The sequence below is a fragment of the Podarcis pityusensis genome, assembly GCF_964106645.2.
Source record: "Podarcis pityusensis genome assembly, chromosome: 17".
In the NCBI taxonomy this organism is placed as follows: domain Eukaryota; kingdom Metazoa; phylum Chordata; class Lepidosauria; order Squamata; family Lacertidae; genus Podarcis; species Podarcis pityusensis.
Genome location: NC_138042.1, coordinates 34,089,204 through 34,111,318, shown reverse-complemented (window position 1 = coordinate 34,111,318; position 22,115 = coordinate 34,089,204). Strand labels below are relative to the sequence as shown.

The window sequence follows — 22,115 nt, the reverse complement described above, 5'->3', positions numbered from 1 at the left end:
TTGGTTGCAAATTGGCTGCTGCACCAACAGCTGTAACTGCGCAGGCAAATGCAGAATGGGCTTTTGGGATGAAGAGATGCTACAGCCTCAGGACATCTACTGGATTCAAGCCCTAGCCCTCCAGCCCATTCTGAATTCATCACCCCATTATCCAAAACAGTCAGTAGTCCAAAGCCATTGGCTCCTGGTTCAAGAGTTAAGCATCATTTGAATTAAAAAGTTTCTAGCAAGTTCAGACAGTGCCACCAAAGCTTTTGTTGCAAGCGGCGATGCCACCCTGCAGGTTCAGGGACAAGGTTAAGATACCTTCCCAAAGGCAGCCTGTTAAGACACAGCAGGCGGCAGTGTTAGCTCAGGGCATGTGTCTTATGCTATGCTTTACCCAAGCTAATAGTCAGGAACTTTTGTAGAAAGCTGGCAATTTGGAAGCCAAATGTACCCATTCGGGCACCGCTCTGCCAACTGGGTATTTGCTCACCGCAACCCTGTTCATCGGCGCTATCGCTGCAGTCAGGGCTCCCATCGCATAACCAACTCTCAGGCACGCAGCGCATGTTGTTATCGCAGCGCAAGGCACACTCTGGAGTTGGCACCCAGCAGTTGGCTTCATCCGAGCCATCGGGACAATGTGGAATCCCATCGCAAAGGAACCTCTCGCGAATGCATTTGTTTCCACTTAGACACTGGAAGCTTCCTTTTAGAAAGAAAGAGAAAAGAACACGTTAAGTTCAGTAGCCAGGCCTTTCTGTAGGACTGGAGAAAGCAAGCGCGTACTTCCTAGATTTAAAAAAAAGTTGACAAAATGATAGAGTAAGGGGGTCTATCATGAGGCCTTTTTTGGCGGCTCTCAGCAACATCTGATGCCTTCCCAAAGCCAGGTAAACAACACTGGGCTTTGGAAAGGAGGCCTAAGTGCTCTGACAGGGTCCTTGAGTCCTTCTTCCTTCTTCCCAAAGGCTAGTAAGTGTTTTCCCAGCTACGGGAAGAAGGCTTTTGGCAGACAGTGAGAGGGCTGGAGAAGGCCCTCAAATTCTGCCCTTGCTCCCTTCCTTCCCCCCTAGTCAGCATGTCTAACAAGAGCCAAATCTTTAATAATTCAGGCAACTCTGTAGGCCTGCAAAAGTTTGACCTTAGCCCAATCAGCCACATTTGTCATGCTAGGTCCTTTGTCTCGATGGGGTAGGAGATGGTCCCTCCATTATTAAATTTCACCATCTGCAGTATTAAGCTATTCACACACAGCATGGAAGAACTTAGTACCTGGTTCACCACAAATGAGGGAACAGAAGTCTTCATCGGACCCATCCATACAGTCCTCTTCTCCATCACAGACATATTCATAGGGCACACACCCCTGCCCATTTAGGCAAGGAAGTTCAGCCCACCTACAGGGCACAGTTGTTAAGACAGTGGTATTGGTTGCATTTGGTACTGTTGTGGTCTTGGTGGCCTTGGGCGTTGTTGCCTTTGTGGTGGTCTTGGGCGTTGTTGCCTTTGTGGTGGTCTTGGGCGTTGTTGCCTTTGTGGTGGTCTTGGGTGTTGTCGCCCTTGTGGTGGTCTTGGGTGTTGTCGCCCTTGTGGTGGTCTTGGGTGTTGTTGTGGGTGTAGTAGTCAGCACTGTTGTCCTTGACGCTGTAGTCTGCGCTGTTGGTCTTGCTGCTGCAGCTGAAGTAGTACGGTTAGTAGTTGGTGCAGCAGTGCTTATGACAGCAGGCTTTGTGACAGGAACAGAACGCACTGCAATTAGAAAGTTAGCAATCAGTTCCAGTTTCTTCATACTCCTGTTCACATTGCACTGACAGTTTGTGTGTTTGATGGCCAACCCTTAATCTTTATAGGAAAACAGAGCACTTGAGAATAAGCGTTGCGGTCATCTTGTAGCTGCCAGACTGGTGACTGGGAGTGGCCCCTGGGACCATTTAACACCAGTCTTAAAGGATCTACATTGGCTCCCGGTACGTTTCAGAGCACAATTCAAAGTGTTGGTGCTGACCTTAAAAGCCCTAAACGGCCTCGATCCAATATACCTGAAGGAGCGTCTCCACCCCCATTGTCCGGCCCGGACACTGAGGTCCAGCTCCAAGGGCCTTCTGGCGGTTCCCTTACTGCGAGAAGGGAGGTTACAGGGAATCAGGCAGAGGGCCTTCTTGGTAGTGGTGCCCGCCCTGTGGAACACCCTCCCATCAGATGTCAAGGAAATAAACAACTACCTGGCTTTTAGAAGACAGCTGAAGCAGCCTTGTATAGGGAAGTTTTTAATTTTTGATGTCTCAAAGGTAAAGGGACCCCTGACCATTAGGTCCAGTTGTGGCCAACTCTGGGGTTGCGGCGCTCATCTCGCTTTATTGGCCAAGGGAGCCGGTGTAAAGCTTCCGGGTCAATTGGCCAGCATGACTAAGCCACTTCTGGTGAACCAGAGCAGTGCACAGAAATGCCGTTTACCTTCCCGCCGGAGCGCTACCTATTTATCTACTTGCACTTTGACGTGCTTTCGAACTGCTAGGTTGGCAGGAGCAGGGACTGAGCAACGGGAGCTCACCCCGTCGCGGGGATTCAAACCGCCGACCTTCTGATCGGCAAGTCCTAGGCTCTGTGGTTTAACCCACAGTGCCACTCGCGTCCCTTGATGTCTTTACTGTGTTTTAATTTGTTGGAAGCTGCCCAGAGTGGCTGGGGTAACCCAGTCAGATAGGCATTATATAAATAATTATTATCAACATCACATTTTTTTTTGCAAGTGTGCCCCATCATCTAAAAGACAGTTGGCACTCCTGGCTACTTTGTTAGATAGGCAGTCCTGTAGCCGTTAGAATTGTTTTGCCTCTAGTCTGTTGGATCTGTGTTGTGCTTCTGCCTGATCCCTTGCAGGTGAGAAGCAGAAGTATAGGCCTAGTACATGTCATAGCAAGTTTCAGGACCTATTCAGGGATGGGGAACGTTTTTGGCCCAGCAAGTCAGATCCTTACTTCCCCACCTGTCTAACTATGATAGGTGGTCAGGGATAATGGGAATTGTAGTGCAAAAACAGCTGGAGATCCTAGTTTGGGAAACACTGTGCTTGTGTATGTGTATGTGTGAATCACCTTGCAAAAATGGACCAAAGGTTTGTCAGATAAGAATTTCTCTAGACTAGCAGTGCCTGGTCCTGTGTTGAATGAACCTCGCAAGCACAGCATGTAGCAGCATGCCCAAGACCAAAAATTCATTTCAAGGAAAGACTCAGAGGTGATGGCCATGAATTAAGCAAGTTGAATTCCCAACTGTTTAAAAAGCAAACAGTAGGTTTCTACAGCTGTTATAAGACCCCTCCTCCGCTGCACAATCGCATGGCCTTAATGATCAACAGCTGCCGGCACTATGGGAGATAGGAACTCTCATTCCCATGCAACAATTGCAGTGAACAATGGTCCAAAACATTCAGCAACTGAACTTCTTACCGCAGCTTTAGTGGGCACTAACAGTAAGCCAAGAACTCATGCACTGAAAAGATGATGTAAACATGTAGACCAGCAAGCCTTTTTCTGCAGCACATATTTCATAGGGACGACTGAACCACACCCTTTGGTAAGGCCCTCTGGCTGTTTAAGTGCCCAGAATAGGAATTCATGGTGGTGACAAGTCAGTTTACCTGTTCTCAAATTTGTGTCAAAGATCATCATTGCTTTCTGTACATTGGCTACTTGCACAGCAGAGGGCACCCCTGATCTTCTGTTCCAGACCACAATGGTTGTTTTGTTGAATGTCACCAGGTAAGGTCCATACACAGCTGCCACGCCATGGGTCCAATTCTCTTTTATTCTGTATGTCTTGCGTGTGATGAGGTTCAGCACCTTCAGCCCTACGAACAAGGAAACGCTTATTATTCCATCGCAACAAGCAACCAAAGTGTGTTGTATATTTACACAAGTCACAGCACAACTAGTTTCTAGAAAGCTGAATGGGACAGCCCAGCAACCTTAGCAAACAAGGGCTCAAGCCAATATTGCTTTTAAAAGATTTTTTTTTAAAAAAAGAAAACACCTACCCACACCCTCAAAGCAGTTAGTAAGGAAATATTGCCTGTTCTCAGACTAGAGGGTGGGAACTGCTATCAAAAGCGGGCTTTGCAGTGGCAATGTTTGTTTACTGCTGCACAGCTAGCATGAGAACCATCAACTACACAAGGTATAACAGGGTAAGCAACATGTAATTTACCATAGTCTTTGGAAGCCCAGAGGAGGCTACCCGAGCTTATGTCCAAGGCAACTGGAAGATCTTCTGTCCAGGCTTCCTTCCCCACTTCTTTGATACTGCTTCCATCAAGGTTCAGCCTCTGAATTGGTTTCCCACTTTCTAGCCAGTACAAGGATGCTCTCTTCCAGTCTAGGAACAGGTGCCAGATAGCAGCCTTCGCACGATAGAGAACCTTCGTCGTCATGCCAGCAAAACTAGTAACCTTAATTTCAGTTCTGCTACAGGTTAGCCAATATAGGTCCCCAGAAGTTATATCAACAGCCGCTTCACAGACTAGGGGGGGAAAAGCAAATGTAAAAAATTAAGCTTCTCCTTCCAGTCTCAATGGAAGCCCAGCTCATCAAGGACGTCCACTTGCAGAACCAACTTCCATTTCCCCTCCCTCTTTCTCCCTGCACATCCTGAAACTGGCTCGGGGGGATGGGGGACCTTGGTTAGAGAAGTGCTCCAAAACATTAAATGGTTTGTGCCACCCCCACATGCTTTCTTGAGCTTTCCCTGGCCATTTGCCTATAGGCTTGTCCACACTTCCCCTAGTTCTGTGCCTAGAAAGCAAAGGGGTCTAAGCAGTTTCGCCTTTGAGCTGCTGCTTTCCTCCCCCACAAAACCTGCTCTTTAGCACTAAATCGGTGCAAACATCAGACCGGATGACTTGATTGACATTTGCTCAGGTTCAGTGGTAAACAGTGAGTCTTCTCAGGGGAAAGCGAAAGCATGAATGAGCCTTATGAAAGCGTGGGTCGTTTTTTATTGTCCCAATCTGCTAACACGGCCTGGGGTAGTAATCACACCAATGGTAAAATTCCGTGCATTTCTGGGACACCTTATGTTGCAGGTGTTTCCTTCGTTTCTGGAAGGAAAATGGTAAGTGGTGCCCGGCTGAAATTTGGGGGCACTGCACAGGTGTCAAATGTCCTGGGAGGATTACCTGGAGGTCTTCTGCTGTGTGAACTGCACAATGAAAAGTGCACTGGGGGGGGGGATGAGTTACTTGCCGCACAAAATAGGATGAGGGGTAATCTTTAGGGCTAAGCTACCAGCTGCAGAGGAGGATCAGTTCCTCCATCAGTTTTGCTTTTATCCTTTGCGTATTGCCACAGCTTTAATCCACTGTCCATGCTACATCTGCCAAAGCTGCCGCTGCTCTTTCGCAGCTCTTAGCTGAAACACTCCTTGTAGAGGGAAGGGTTGGGTTAAGTGCTAAGGGCTTTTCAAGTTACAGGAACATGGAAGTGAGCCCTGTGCTGCTGGGAAACTACCGTATTTTTTGCTCTATAAGACTCACTTTTTCCCTCCTAAAAAGTAAGGGGAAATGTGTGTGCGTCTTATGGAGCGAATGCAGGCTGCACAGCTATCCCAGAAGCCAGAACAGAAAGAGGAGTTGCTGCTTTCGCTGCGCAGCGATCCCTCTTGCTGTTCTGGCTTCTGGGATTCAGAATATTTTTTTTCTTGTTTTCCTCCTCCAAAAACGAGGTGCGTCTTGTGGTCTCGTGCGTCTTATAGAGCGAAAAATACGGTATTTCCCAGACCTCTTGTACTCCCTCTTCCCATTGCAAGCCACCACAGCTAAAGCAGAGGTGCTGAACAGGCAAGGAAGTTTCCTTACTTCCTCACACATGACTTCAAAAGTCATATCATTCTGCTGAAACATTTGTCGTCATTGGTACTTAGAGCACTTAGAAGTAGCTGTAAGGTTTCAGGCAGATGTGCACATATTTTCTGGCCTGTCTACAAATCCTTTTAAACGGATGCAAAGCATGAGCTCTCCCTTAGACAAAAGAGCCTTCTCCAATGGGCGAAGATTCCAAAGCTGGTCGCAGGCAGAAGTACTGCTTTCTACCCCATCCCTTTCCTCTTTGTGCAATGCACTCCTAAGAAGCAGCAGAATAGTGACCTTGCTTGTTCTGCTATGGCACTATCTATCAGATCTGTGTTTGAAGACTTACTGTACTTCACTGGCTTCTATGGCCTTTTGCTTCGTCTCTTCCCTGTCCAGAGCACAGACCGTAGACTAGAGATCCTAAAGTTATGTTGAGTCAAGTAAGAAATTAGGGTTTACGGCACTGCAGCAGCTGGACCACATTGTGCCAAACACTGGACTGGTTACAGGAAGTGTATCCATAAGATAATTATACCATTAACTCTAGCTGCAAGGACTGAATCACGAAATGGGCAAAGAGGTAAACTGCTGTTCCCTTAGCATCCTGCACTGTCTGCATGTTGATGCTTTAGGGCAGCCTTTCTCAACCTGTGGGTCCCCAGATGTTGTTGGACTACAACTCCCATCACCCCTAGCTAGCAAGGCCAGAGCTCAGAGATGATGGGAGTTGTAATCCAACAACATCTGGGGACCCACAGGTTGAGAACCGCTGCTTTAGGGAGTAAATATAGTCTGGAGCAGATTGGAAACCAACCAACCAAGTAAATTCTCTTCCAAACCCATTTCTTGTCTTGCCACCATCATTAGGAGTTTGTTTTAGAAGTCCATGCTTCATTTGCGTAGAAGCTCTACAGCAATGAACAGGAGCTCACCTGGCGAACCTGTAGGAATTATTAGTTTCGCTTTCGTCTCTTCAGTGAAGCGCATCAGTTCTCCTTTGTCATCAGTCCAGTAGATGAATCCCCTGCTCCAGTCCATGTCCTGGAAATAGACGTTTTCTGGCCACTCCTGAATCACTTCATGCTGCTGCAACACTGTCCCCTTTGGGTCAACTTCCAGCCGGTAGATTTGCTTGTTAGTAGAATACAAGACATTCAGCACTGCAGGAAGAGTACAGGAATTGAGGAACAGGTCTTGCACAACTTGCTAGCCATCCCAGCTCAGTGTCACCATATTACTCAACCCAAGTACTGCTCTTGCTATGACAAATAGAACAGGTTATGACTTCAGTAGTCACCTGGGCATCTTATAGGCTTGATACCTGCACCGTCTGATTTTGGTGCTAGAGTAACAAGTTGATGCTCAAGTAGTCATGCTAGTTGCTCAGAGTCAGTTTAAAGCTATAGATGAGATGCTGGGGAAGCATTTATTACCACAAGCATTCTGGCCAATTGGATTTTGCATTTCTATTAAAGCCAACTGCTGATAGACCTGCTTTATGAAAGGCTGAAGTGGTCACCCAGCCTTCCCACAGCTCAATGGAATGTTTCGTTTTCTTAAGTGTGTCAAAACATGGTAGCGGACCAAAACAGGAGATTCAAAACAATCCTGTCTGAAACTGAGCTTCTGGGACTGTGTGACAGGTTTCTATCCAAATCATGGACACATCTCTATTCTAATCAACAGCTAGATAAAATTTAGCACCAGCAGTTTCTCATAAAAACCCCAGAATGCAATGTAGCACAAGCTTATCTGAACACTGGTGTTTAACCCACCCCACAAAGAGGGATTCTCAAAGTAGTTTGTGGAAGGATTTTCACCCCAGATTTAAAAGAACAAGCCTACCTGCACATTGGTTTGAAGGCAGGAGGAAAGTGCCATCTGGACAGGCACACCTGTAGCCCTTGGGATGAACAGGTGACAAAAGGCAGATATGGCTACACAATCCAGGTGCACAGGCAGCTGTGTTACCTAGTGACCAAGGTGACAAGTTAGACCAAGAATGGGTCCACCCCTTCCTAGGTTGAATCCAGTAATTAAACTTAAGTTCCCGTGAATGCACAGACCACGTGTATTGCACGCAAATGCTGAAGTTGATGCCAGCCACAGAATTCAGCAGTATGAGAAGATGGTTCTCATTTTCAGGCTCACCCCATCTATAGAACTTAGAACATGTGCAAGACACCAAGGCAGCTATTTAGATGGCAAGAGCAAGCAGTTGTCTAAACCAGGGTTTCCCCATCTTGGGTCGCCAACTGTTTTTGGACTACAGTTCCCATCATCCCTGACCACTGGTCCTGCTAGCTAGGGATGGTGGGAGTTGTAGTCCAAAAAACAGCTGGAGACCCAAGTTGGGGAAACCCTGGTCTAAATCATACTTGGAGCCATTTTGAGATCAAGCAGGTTGCACACTGACAGAAGGAAGACGCTGTGCAAATTAGGATTTGCCTACTCTGAACATATAGCACCAACCAAATCCCCAACCACCTCACATTTACAGTACAGTTCACATATTAGATCTCAAGCATCAATGCAGCAAATGAATGTTTGAAAAGGGCCGAAACTCAAACAGCTAGCGGGCCAAATTGTCTATGCGGCAGGTGCATAGAAACCATTTCACCAAGTCAATGATCCTTGAGTCTGGGACAAGATCAACTGCACTGCAGTTTAACATTTCAAGTTAAAATGTGAAGCGTTAGATTTCTAAAGCAGGCATAGGCAAACTCAGCCCTCCAGCTGTTTTGGGACTACAATTCCCATCATCCCTGACCACTGGTCCTGTTAGCTAGGGACGATGGGAGTTGTAGTCCCAAAACAGCTCGAGTTTGCCCATGCCTGTTCTAAAGCTTTCAGAGATAAGAGTTAATATTGAAAGGATGAAAAGCTACTGAAGACAATATGTTTTGTCTTAGATCTCCTTAATAAGCACATTTCTTTCCCTTCCAAGTATTCACACCTGAGGTCAGATATCTACTTAGAGAGCAAAGGGGTGGGGGCCTATACTTCAAGGCCCATGGGCCTTCTAGCTCTAAAGAGATCTTAATATTTTGTGAAGCGTTGTTCAAGGCTGCATTGGAGACGCACTCCCTACACAGGGACAGGACTCCTTTATATTGGACACTTCTGCTTTTGTGTTAGGCGCATAGAGGACCTTGTATGTGGAGGCTTAAGCATGTGCATGCTTACCTAGCTGCATGTTCTGCCGAACAGAGCTCTTGGAATGCTCCCAACTGGGAGATACTTCCAAGTCCAACTGGTGGCCATTACAGTAGTTATGGCTGTCAAGTTTCAGATTCTTGAGGAAGCAAAACTGAAGGTTGTAGCAGGACAACTCTATGGTAGAACAGTACCATTGGGGTTTATAGGCTTTGGGTCACCTTAAGCACCCTTGGGCCCAAGACAGGTCACCTGCCTGCTCCCCCAACCAGACATGTACCCAGCCCTCTACCAAGACAACAGTCGGTTTGTTAATATTAACTTTGCCTGGTCATGGGTATAGGTATTTAAAGGCAACACACATGGAAATGAGGAAATGAAATAGCCATTCCTGCTACCAGACATGTCTTGCTCATAGCTATGTAGCTAGAGAGATTTAAAAATTGGTTTTATTTTTTTAAAAAATGCTTCCAATCCACCCTTCATAAAAAAATTTGATCTCGGGAGTTTTACTTACTTTGAGGCTGCAGTAGCTCATGCAGTACTGTGAACGAAGACACTGAAGAGTTTAGCAACACGCCGACACCTGGGGAGGTGCGGGATGCAGAGAGCACTTGCTCCTTGTCTGCCCAAATGATGGAATTCTCAAACACAGCGAGTCCCAGAGGGGTCCGTGCTTTCGGCAGCTTCTCTGGGAAAGTGTACCTGCCAGTGCCATCGGCCTTGATAGTCTCTATGGACTGAAGAGCAGAAATGCCAAGTCAGAATTCCCAAACCAGACTGAGGGGACTAGCAGTCAAGCGCTTCAAGTGACAATTTCTATAGCCTTCGCCAGCTAATGAGCAGTTCACCTGAAGGTTTGGGGAGGGGAGTACTGCTGCCTGCCCACCAGAACACCAAGCCAATTCAGAAGTGCTGGTGTGGAACACACACACACACACACACACACACACACACACAAAAACTCCTGTTGTTTACTGTGCTATTATCTTCCCATCGCCGCCTGCATGGGCTACATTATAGTGCAGACAGCTCAACTAGAGTCAAGGCAACCAAACAAGGTTCATGTCCCAGGCGTACACTAAAACCAGTGTTCAGTTTACTGAGCAAAGCCTTCCTCCAGAGGTTATGTACAGACACATGCCATATGTAATTGCACCACCTGTGCATTTGCCGCCTCAAACCAAGGTTTTGCATTTTTCTTTGTGGACAGCCCTTAAAACTACACTTCATTAAGAGATTCCTAGAGCGCCAAAGCAGTCACAAAATTAAAAGAGGCCTGCTTCTTGGGAGAAAAGCAATGACAAACCTAGACAGCATCTTAAAAAGCAGAGACATCACCTTGCCAACAAAGGTCCGTATAGTTAAAGCTATGGTTTTCCCAGTAGTGATGTATGGAAGTGAGGGCTGGACCATAAAGAAGGCTGATCGCCGAAGAATTGATGCTTTTGAGTTATGGTGCTGGAGGAGACTCTTGAGAGTCCCATGGACTGCAAGAAGATCAAACCTATCCATTCTTAAGGAAATCAGCCCTGAGTGCTCACTGGAAGGACAGATCGTGAAGCTGAGACTCCAATACTTTGGCCACCTCATGAGAAGAGAAGACTCGCTGGAAAAGACCCTGATGTTGGAAAAGATGGGGGGCACAAGGAGAAGGGGACGACAGAGGACGAGATGGTTGGATAGTGTTCTCGAAGCTACCAGTATGAGTTTGACCAAACTGCGGGAGGCAGTGGAAGACAGGAGTGCCTGGCGTGCTCTGGTCCATGGGGTCACGAAGACGCGGACACAACTAAACGACTAAACAACAACAACAGAGGGCCAAAGGCTCAAGTGGCTTCTGTCAACTTCAGCTGGTGGCCCAGCTGCATCCCTATCTGGACAGGGATCACCTAGATTATGTTGCCTACACTCTGGTAACCTTTAGGTTAGATTACTGCAATGTGGGACTGCCTTTGAAGATCTGAACCTGGAGAAAAGTTGGACAGCTGGTTTGGACTAGCCAATGCAAGACTGTCTGAACATATAAACACCAATTTTGGCTAACTGCACTAGCTTTGAATCCTGCTCGCAACTTCATTTGGCTATAGTGCTTCCTCAAATAGTCCAAAAGGGACTACCACCCCACATTTTAACAGGCTTGCTCTACTGTTCAAGGCTGCCTGCTCACTTAGGGCCACATTAGACATGGCATGCATTGTACAGCATTTTATTTTTTTTAAGTAAGTGGGGGGGGGGGTGTTGGTACTGTGAGTTGTGAGTGCAGGGAAAGAGGACCTTCAAACCCTTGTCCTTGCCATGCTGTGACTGCAACAGCACCAAACCCACCAGACTTTCCAGCATGGGAGAAAAGCTTCTGTTGCTACCAGATCACAATGAAATGTTACATCAAGATGCTACAGACTTGACACGGGCTTCTTCGTGAATTTCCGGTGGATCGAGTTCATACCTTTTTATACGCACTGATCCAGTACAATCTACTAGTTATATGATCAAGAGTCAATCCAACAGGGTCTTCAGCGGTTACGATTGCAAGTACGTGTCTGTCTGAACCATCCATCCCCGCAGCTTCGATTACAGTCATGTCTTGTTCACGATTCACCCAATACATGTAGCTGCAATAAAGAGAGGTGATCAGAGGACTGCACCATGTTACTGGGCTACTCAGCACTGCAGCAGCAGCATCTAATATGATTGTTTTGGGACCAGCTACTCTTTGGCATGGGGACGAAGGTGGCGCTGCGGGTTAAACCACAGAGCCTAGGACTTGCCGATCAGAAGGTCGGCGGTTCGAATCCCCGCAATGGGGTGAGCTCCCGTTGCTCGGTCTCTGCTCCTGCCAACCTAGCAGTTCGAAAGCACATCAAAGTGCAAGTAGATAAATAGGTACCGCTCCAGTGGGAAGGTAAACGGTGTTTCCCTGTGCTGCTCTGGTTTGCCAGAAGCGGCTTAGTCATGCTGGCCACATGACCAGCTGTACGCCGGCTCCCTCGGCCAATAAAGCGAGATGAGCACCGCAACCCCAGAGTTGGTCACGGCTAGACCTAATGGTCAGGGGTCCCTTTACCTTTACTCTTTGGCACACTTAAGAGCAGAGAATGTCACACATCTCACTATTTCCACCCACAAGGAACATTTTCTTCCAAGTTAACACCTGAACAGATCCTGAAGTGCCTTGATACACCAGTGATGTGGCTAAGCTTTCCATGTTCCAGAATTCCTTTCTGCCACAGACTTATGCTGGCTACAGCCAGCTCATATACAGGACCTCAAGCTGGACCATGTTGTGTGTTTTTAGTGGGCAGTCACGCAAGGCCTGCCTTTCATCACAGAAGTTGCAACACAAGGGACGCAGGCTTGGGTGAGTGGGGATTACATGCAAGTACTCCTAGGAATTTGACTGGTAATTGTGTTGAGAGGGCAAGGGAGATCTTTATGCATGCTCAGAGGCGTCTTTAAATAGAGGCTCCAAAATATTCCAGATGAAGAACACCTTCATTCTCTGTACCTTGCATATAAATCCACTCAAGCCCTTAAACCAGGGTTTCCCCAACTTGGGTTTCCAGCAGCTTTTGGACTACCACTCCCATCATCCCTGACCACTGGTCCTGCCAGCTACGGATGATGGGAGTTGTAGTTCAAGAACAGCTGCAGACCCAAGTTGGGGAAACACTGTCCTAAACGCTCTCATCCTATTAAATGATCTAGGGGCAATTCTGCTACACTCCTGGAAGTGTCACTATAAACGCATTACTCACCTTTGCCCATTTAGATTCAGTATTCAAAATGCCTTGGATACAAGCAAAACTTATTTGGGATCCACATAATCAACAGATGCTTTCTTGCATATCCAAACTAAGAATGGAGCATGTATAGCTACGGACAAGGCATTAATTTGCTACCAGATTTTCTAGTTACCTCTACCACCACCCACCTCCATGTTTCTTCTACAGACACTCATTTTCCTACCCACAACATCCATTTGGGAAATCCGCTTCCTGGAGCTCTGTTGCTGACTTGGCTATGGTATGCCTATGGTAGAATAGGAAACTGCAGTACTGTACCTTAAGCGCTGCAGTGGGTCATCTAAAAGGAAGCAGCCTTTCAGATTTCACCCTTAACATGCGTCCATCCCTAGTAAAGCAATAGAGACTTCAAGCCAGGCTATTCCAGACAGATTCCAAGTCACGGCAGTGAAGCAAGGTATGTTTACCTTTTTTCTGGAAACGTAGCAAGTTGTTCTGGCAACACGTTCTTCTCCAGGATCTTCACGTAGCCTCTGCCATCACTCAGGCCAGCAAAGATGGCACCAGGGGCACTGCTGGTCCAATATAACTGCCCTGTGAACCAGTCTACAGATATACTGTTGACACTGCCAGCATCTAGGAGAGAAACATTTATAGAAGCTCAGTAGTTTCATAACCCTTACAGCGAGAGATCTTGGGACTCAGCTACATTAGTCAAAAAACCACGCTTTGAATGCATTAAACACCAGATGGCGGTGGAGAGCAAAAAAAAATAAATTGCAATTTTACATAGCTTTTTTTTCCTTTTCATAGAATCATAGAGTTGGAATAGACCACAAGGGCCATCGAGTCCAACCCCCTGCCAAGCAGGAAACACCATCAGAGCACTCCTGACATATGGTTGTCAAGCCTCTGCTTAAAGACCTCCAAAGAAGGAGACTCCACCACACTCCTTGGCAGCAAATTCCACTGTCGAACAGCTCTTACTGTCAGGAAGTTCTTCCTAATGTTTAGGTGGAATCTTCTTTCTTGTAGTTTGGATCCATTGCTCCGTGTCCGCTTCTCTGGAGCAGCAGAAAACAACCTTTCTCCCTCCTCTATATGACATCCTTTTATATATTTGAACATGGCTATCATATCACCCCTTAACCTCCTCTTCTCCAGGCTAAACATGCCCAGCTCCCTTAGCCGTTCCTCATAAGGCATCGTTTCCAGGCCTTTGACCATTTTGGTTGCCCTCCTCTGGACACGTTCCAGTTTGTCAGTGTCCTTCTTGAACTGTGGTGCCCAGAACTGGACACAGTACTCCAGGTGAGGTCTGACCAGAGCAGAATACAGTGGCACTATTACTTCCCTTGATCTAGATGCTATACTCCTATTGATGCAGCCCAGAATTGCATTGGCTTTTTTAGCTGCCGCGTCACACTGTTGACGTGGCAGCTAAACTGTTTTGTTAGGAGGATTTAATTTCTGACTTATTTATTGTGTGAACTATCCAGCCAGCAGTGGCAGCCAGCGGAGATGCACGTCTACTGTGGCTGCTGCTGCTTTCCTGCTGACTGAGAAAAGCTGCTCCACCTCAGTGCCAGTGGAAGGTAGTGCCGTGGTGCCTTGAAGTGAGGGCAATCAGCTGCCCTGTTCTCCTTTAGGATGAGGGAAGGCAGCTCAGATCAGCAGCGTTATCAGCAGAGATCATTGTGCGATATCCATAGTGCCTTGAAATCGGCTAGCCTCTCCCTCGAGCGAGAAGTATTATATTGCTGTGTATTGCCGCGTCAAAATCGTTACCGCAGTGTCATTTCAAAACTGATTTTGGCCAATACAGTCGTACCTTGGTTCTCGAACAGAATGAGTTCCAGGAGTCCATTTGACCCCAGAACCATTTGAAAACCAAGACAGCTTCCGATTGGCTGCAGGAGCGTTTGGCTTCCAAAAATTTTCGATCGTTCGGGAGCCAAAACGTACGAGTTCCAAGGCGTTCAGCAACCAAGGTATGACTTTATATTGAAAAAATTGCTGAAGACCATAAAATCTGTGGTATTGCCATGCAAAAGTGACAAAAAATTAGTTAGGGATGAGGCAAGGGATGGGGCCATGGAGGACCCCCCGGGTGTGTTCCCCGGACCCCCCAGAGGTCCCCAGACCACTAATTTGGAAGCACTGCTACAGAAACAAACTCCTGTAAGAGGAAGTTTAAAACTCTGCTTGGGAGCATGAAGAGGAAACTTAACAAATCCCCGTGCTGCTTTTGTGCTGTATTTTAATTTGCCATGCCACTCCACTTAGGATTCCCATTTAACCCACTAATAGCTGAAAATATTGCTTTCGCAGCCAATCCCTGTCTGGAATTACAAATCATGTTGGGAGCTCAAACAGGACTACCAAGGAGGATGCAAGGGTTTGTCTTGTCCATAAAAGGCAAACCCACCTATTTATTTATTTTTTAAATAATTTTTATTAAATTTTCCATTTTAACAATTCAATCAAATCACATTAAATATTCCAAAGTATAAAAATACATATCATATAGTCCAAATATTCCGCCAAATTATAAATTTTTATTGGGGCTTCCCATGCTTCAAGTTCAGTGGGGCTCTGATCATCTTATATCTCTACTGCCTTGAGTTTCCAATAGTTCCTTTAATTCTTCCTGTTGTTACCTTTCCTAACAGGCAAACCCACCTAGATTGTTACTCCAAAAGTAGAATGTAGCATCCAACCAAGGAAGAATAGAGTCTACGCCACCATGTTTTCAGCTCAGAATATCTAGTCTTTTTACATATGCAAGGAATATTCTGTCCAGCTGCTAAGAAAATAAGCACCTGCTTTCAGGATTCAGGCCACTTATTAAAATTATGTCCAAGTGCTTTAAGTGATGTTATTTGTTGCATTTACATTTAAACAGCAATTACTACTTATGCGCCTATGGCACGTGTTGCATGTTGTTCTGTCCTTCTTCACCTACTTTAAACCTCAGGCCAAGTGAACAACTGGTCAGAAGCTCACCCTGTTAGCATCATTTTTCCAGTCCAGCACCACCCACTATATTGCACCAGCTCTCGGTGTACTTTTAAAGATCACTGCTGAGAAGCCTTGCCACAGGCTTCCAAGGACACAATGGGTTGCTGTAGTATTTGGCCAATGACTTAGTAACTGCAAGTATATTAGGAGCTTTCTATAGATAAGGATGCAGTTACTGCAAGTATATCAACAGCTTTACCTGGATACAGAAGCATCTCATTTTTTCCTGGTACATAGATATGAAGCTTTCTTCCTTCATCAACCCAATAATAGGCTTTCCTTAACGAGTCATAGGCAACAGAGCTGGGCGATGTCCTTATAGACATTAGAGTTTTCAGTTCATGAGTTTTTACATCCAGGACAGCAAGATCACGACCAACAGCCAGAAGTATTTTTGTAGCACCATCTGGAGGAGATTTTTCATTATTAGGCCTTGTCCCAGAATGCAATCCTGCTCATTATTAGCTGTTGAGCTATAGAAAATCTAGCCAGTAAGAAGATATTCAAGCTGTATCCAATAAGCCTTACTTACTAGAGTTGTCCTTTATGGGAGACATATGTTAAATATCTCTGCTTAGTAGCACTGCACATACCCAAACTAAGACATGCAATCCTAACTTTTTGTTGCTTTTTGTATTCTAACCTCACAGATTGTCTGTTGAGAACATGCGGTTAACTTGCCCACAAGAGCTCAATTCCCCTCCATTTGCCAGAAACCTGAGCATTACCTCTACAAAAGAAATTACAAGCGTACCAACTTTTGCCAAGTTAGGCAGTCTTGTGCTTCCCATGTCTCCACCTCCCTGCAAATCAGCACTGAGAGCTGGAATTCATGCTCCATGTAACTGAGGGCCTACCTGCAGTCCTACAAGTAGTTCCGTTGGAGAGCCAGTACCCATGGACACAGTCGCAGGTAAAAGAACCTACTGTGTTCTTGCACAACTGGCTACAAGGACCGTAAGCCATTGCACACTCATCAACATCTGCAATGAACAAGCAGAGTCAGTGTAATGTACATAAAGTTCCTGTAGTCTGGGAAGGGCTGCTATGGCCATGAAGCACTACTAGCTTCTTAGAGCTATTTATTATTATGATCAATGCAATTTATTATATGATTACTATATAGTTATTTAAACCACTTGCATTTATTTAAACTACTTTTTCCACTTGCAGGATTCAAGGTGGCCTACGGATATGAACAAGAATTGCTAAAAACATAAAGGCATCCATTAAAAACAATTTAACTACACACACACACACATACATAGAATCTGTTTGAAACATACAAATAATTACAATAGAGACAGTACCAGTCAATTCATTAAGAGTAGCCAATTCCCAAAAGCCTGTTGGAAAAAGTAGGTCTTCATCTGCTGGCGGAAGGACAAGGAGCCAGCCGGTCTGGCTTCTCTAGGGAGGGAGTCCAGAGTCTGGGAGCAGCCACCAAGAAGGCCCTCTCCCACATTCCCAACCAAGAGCGCCTGTGAGAATGGTGGGACCAAGGGAAGGGCCTCCCCTGAACATCTCAAAACTGGGGCAGGATTGTATGTGGGATTTCGGTCTTTCACATGGCTTGGACCCCAGCCATGTAGGACTTTATAGGTCAGAACTCTGAATCTGTGGCAACATCAAGGTCTATTTTGATGCTGATCATCAATTTCCTTACTTGGACAGCTTGGGTGTCTTGGCATCCCAAGACCTCCTTGTGAAAAGCAGTATTCAAGCCAACTAGGAAGGCTCTTCTAGCCAATTGGTATCCAAGCTAGTGGGTTAGGACCAACTACTGAGAGTCGCAGTCTGCTCTATGGCATATTTCAAAAGCAGCACTACCACCATACAAAAAAATGATTTAAAAAATCAGGTCCTCAAATGCATATCTGGGATAAAAATGGGTCTTTGGTCAGAAAAGGTTGAAGATTGTTATAGTGTCCCAGGATATATGAATGGTCACAACTTGCAGTTTAGAGAACTTTCTCCAGTTCTAAATAGTGAGCGCCTGTTTTATTTTACATATACCTGCACAGTCTTGACCATTGCCATCAAGATTCCAACCAGGACCACACGAACACCTCACACCCCAATGAGTCTCAGTGCACATCTGAATGCAGCCTCCATTGTTCAGAGTGCAGTTCTTACCTAGATGCATAGAACAAGAGTTAAACAGAGCTGACACCTTCTAACAGCTGACTAGAAGACTCTTAATTATTTACTATACGAGTGTAAACAGTTAATTACCGCAGGTGCTGGGTTCATCGGTGCCATCTAAACAGTCTTTCACTTCATTGCACATTAGAGATTCCATAATGCATTTCCCTTTATCACAGTGGATCATTCCTTCTGGGCAGTAAGCTGTAAATTAGTTAGATTTATGCACAAGGTTAAATGTGTCAGCAACCAGTTCAAGACATCTAATGTATTGTGCGCCCTATTCCATTTCCTAGAATATTTACACATTGCCTGAGTGTATCTACTACCATTGTAGTCCAGTTTGTTACACAGCCAATGGAAATAATAATATAATACCGTATTTTTCGCCCTATAGGACGCACTTTTCCCCCTCCAAAAATGAAGGGGAAATGTGGGTGCGCCCTATGGGGCGAATACAGGCTTTCGCTGAAGCCTGGAGAGCGAGAGGCTCTCGCTCTCCAGGCTTCAGGAAACTCTGCACAACCCTCTGGAGCCCGGCGCCAAGCCACGCCAGCCTCCGGAGGGTCGCGCAGAGCTGCCTGCATTTTGAAGCCTCTTAAGCGCGCCCGGGCTTCGCACAGCTGTCCGCAAGCCTGGGGACACCGGCGCGGCTCCCTAGGCTTGCGGATAGCAGGCTGTTCTGGGGGCTGGGGTCGGGGGAAGCTCGGGCTTCCCCCGCGCCAGCCCCGTGCCTGGGGGGGGGGGAAATACATTTTTTTCTTTATTTCCCCCCCAAAAAAACTAGGTGCGTCCTATAGGGCGGTGCGTCCTATGGGGCGAAAAATACGGTAATTTCCCCAGCCACTCTAGGTGGCTTCCAACGAAGTATTAAAATACAATAGTCAATTAAATGTTAAAAGCTTCCCTAAACAGGGCTGCCTTCAGATGTCTTCTAAAAGTCAGGTAGTTGTTTATTTCCTTGACATCTGATGGGAGGGCGTTCCACAGGGTGGGTGCCACTACCGAGAAGGCCCTCTGCCTGGTTCCCTGGCTTCTCGCAGTGAGGGAACCACCAGAAGGCCCTTGGCACTGGACCTCAGTTTCCGCGCAGAATGATGGGGGTGAAGATGCTCCTTCAGGTATGCTTTATAAGAAATGCTTTATAAGACAGGTTCAAGATACTGATTAAGCCTCTGAACAGTTTCAGCACTGGATATGTGAAGAGTGATGTTTTAATTTGGCCTTTTCTAAGACAAATCTGTCTGATACCAGCTCCAGATATTGGTATTAAAGACATGGTGTAATCAACTTTGCTAGAATATTAGGGTAGCACCCAATAAAATACATCTTAAATTAGTACCAAACAAGTTTATGCATCTGAAAAAGTCTAATTCTGAAGAAAACAGCATCCTTAGTTTTCAAACACATGTCCACCGCAGCCAAAGTCTTAAGCTGAGTTTGGACAAGATGCAACAAGTTTTTAAAAATTAAAATATACCAGCATGGGCGTAGCCAAGGTGAGTCGGGGGGCAGCTGCCCCCCAAATCAAGTAAAATAGAAATACTTAACTGAGCAATCACGTTGGTTCCGCCCCCAACAGAAGTCCTGCCCCCCTTAACAAAAATCCTGCCTACACCCATATATACCAGCAGAAGAAGAAGAAGAGGAGGAGTTTGGATTTGATATCGCGCCTTTCACTCCCTTTAAGGAGTCTCAAAGCGGCTAACATTCTCCTTTCCCTTCCTCCCCCACAACAAACACTCTGTGAGGTGAGTGGGGCTGAGAGACTTCAGAGAAGTGTGACTGGCCCAAGGTCACCCAGCAGCTGCATGTGGAGGAGCGGAGATGCGAACCCGGTTCCCCAGATTACGAGTCCGCTGCTCTTAACCACTACACCACACTGGCTCTCAGCAGTGTGCAATGCAGCATCTTATTAAACTGGGTTCCCTCATCTTCAACATACAGTAGCAGAAGACCTTAAACCAGCTCTGTCAAATACTTCCCAGCAAGTTTTTAAACCCCTAACAAAACTGAATTCTGTGTGAGGGGGGAAGGGGAAGTTACTTGAAAACTTGCAGGTTCCAAATCTTGGGAAGCAGTTTTAGAAAAACTACTGCCCAAATAGTTTTGTACTTTTAAACAAACTTTATCCAAACCATCTACTGAAAGTTGCAGCCTGATAATCTCTTCCTGACACGTCTTCAGAGGGCAACTACATGAAGTCTCAAGCACAACTTTTTAAGATGCATTTTCACAAATGGATGGGCAATGATATGTCTCTGAAAGGAGGCCAAGCTGCTTACCACAACCATCTTCATCCGAGCGGTCGCCGCAGTTGTCTATGCCATTGCACTTCCAGTCCTCCATAACGCACACTCTGTTCTTGCACTGCCACTGTCCAGCCAGGCAGTTTCTCGGGGGACAGCTTGCTTCATCAGAACCATCTTCACAATCTTTATGCTGATCACATACTTTCCAGGGATCAATGCACTGCTTATTTCCTCGGCATGGAACTTTGTCTCCACAAACTGCAATGATATTGGAGCAACAGAATGGATGACTTGCCCTTCTAATCCTTCATTCATGTGGTCAACACTTTGAGGTGCTCCAAGCTCAATCCAATAGGAGGAAGGCTATGTGAAGGTCTAGGTTGGAAACTACCCCATCCTTCAACAGCAGACAAATGTTGTCTGTGTTAAGTTGTGGGTGAACATATCAGACGACACAGCGATTCTTCAAACAGCTCTTGTTTATTTACAGGCCAGAACAGAACTGGACTGAAGGGTTCAGTCAGCCTGCTTATATAGAGCTCCAGTACAACGTAACTGTAACAATTTTCTAAAACTATCCAATCACTGAACGTCACTTTTGATCCAATCCCTTATTTGCATAACTATCTACAGTATCCCCCTGCCGGCCCAGGGTGAGAACTTCAGTACATAACAGTCTGGAATACCATGCTTAAGTAATATGCATTGTGAGTGCATAAGGACTTGTGTTCAGTTCCCAGAACCTCCAGTTGAAGTCTACAGACTAAGAAAAGATCTCTCCACAAGACCTTGAGAGCAAGGGGAACTGGGTTATAGGTGGACCAAAGGCACCACATGTTCAAAGTTCAGGTAAGAAGAGTTTCTCAGAGACATGTGGAATGTAAGACTGCTGAAGTGTTCATAGGAAAGTTTTAGAGATGAGGACTTATTTTCTTGCTAGAGGACTACTTGTCCCTCGCATGCAGGCAGCTTAACCCACCCTAAGTGCCGATACCGCCCTTTTGGATAAAAACGATTCTCTTTATTTGCCCCAGCGTTGTAACATAATACACCTCATGTAGTTTACAAAGGGCTTACCAGCTGCAATGAAGGGACAAAACATTCAACTGCCTTGAGATTCAGAAGCTGGTATTATTAGTAACTGGGAAAATAAGGCAGCCACCTCTTACTGCAGCAGAATCTAGGCTGAACACTGCAGAAAGTGCAGTGGTACCTTGGCTCTCAAACTTAATCCGTTCTGGAAGTCCGTTCCAAAACCCAGTTGCACTTTCCAATAGAAAGTAATGCAAAATGGATTAATCCGTTCCAGACTTTTAAAAACAACCCCTAAAACAGAAATTTAACATGAATTTTACTAGTTATAGGTAGGTAGCCGTGTTGGCCTGCTGTAGTCAAAACAAAATTAAAAAATTCCTTCCAGTAGCACCTTAGAGACCAACTAAGTATGTTATTGGTATGAGCTTTCGTGTGCATGCACACTTCTTCAGAATTTTACTATCTAACGAAACCATTTATCCATAAAATGAAAGCAATAAATGTACTGCAGTCACACACACAATCAATCAATCAGTAGCTGAATTGGGTTCCACACAGTCACACAAAAAAAGAACCACAAAAACGCAAAATAGCAAAAACAGACAGACCTCAGCATAACACTCAAAATGGAAGTGTGGCACTCAAATCAGAAGTGTAATACTCAAAATGAAGCATGTTCGGCTTCCGAAAAAAGTTAGTAAACCAGAACACTTACTTCCGGGTTTGCAATGTTTGGGTTCCAAGTTGTTTGAGTACCTAGGTGTTTGAGAAACAAGGTACCACTGTACCAGCAGAAGCCCAGATGATAGTACTCCCTTCAGCATTTTACCTTCCTATTAGGGATGAGGTTATTCCTTCCCTCATCTGTCAGCAGCTAAGAAGCAGGGCTCGGCTGAAAGACCAGCTCCATCCGTGTTGAGAACAAGG

General features: G+C 45.8%; 1 protein-coding gene across 2 annotated transcripts in view; it reads right to left on the bottom strand.

Annotated features, from left to right (window-relative positions):
* The window catches only part of LOC308466117 (low-density lipoprotein receptor-related protein 2-like), an 89,040-nt gene extending 68,295 nt beyond the window's left edge, over positions 1-20,745 (bottom strand). Inside the window, exons 1-14 of one of the 2 annotated variants that reach the window (XR_013980675.1) lie at positions 20,187-20,745; positions 17,992-18,105; positions 17,773-17,892; positions 16,614-16,739; positions 15,956-16,162; positions 13,203-13,371; positions 11,439-11,604; positions 9,507-9,729; positions 7,679-7,804; positions 6,766-6,993; positions 4,195-4,506; positions 3,629-3,838; positions 1,261-1,737; positions 479-694 (exon numbers count right to left, since the gene is read on the bottom strand). Coding sequence is in view for 1 of the 2 variants with exons in the window: in XM_080986656.1 (XP_080842782.1) it covers positions 479-694; positions 1,261-1,737; positions 3,629-3,838; positions 4,195-4,506; positions 6,766-6,993; positions 7,679-7,804; positions 9,507-9,729; positions 11,439-11,604; positions 13,203-13,371; positions 15,956-16,162; positions 16,614-16,739; positions 17,773-17,892; positions 17,992-18,105; positions 20,187-20,250 (2,758 nt within the window). In the remaining variant the exon portion in view is untranslated. The remainder of the gene's footprint in view (positions 1-478; positions 695-1,260; positions 1,738-3,628; positions 3,839-4,194; positions 4,507-6,765; positions 6,994-7,678; positions 7,805-9,506; positions 9,730-11,438; positions 11,605-13,202; positions 13,372-15,955; positions 16,163-16,613; positions 16,740-17,772; positions 17,893-17,991; positions 18,106-20,186) is intronic. The other variant, XM_080986656.1, reaches the window with a different exon arrangement.
* Between the last annotated feature and the right edge of the window lie 1,370 nt (positions 20,746-22,115).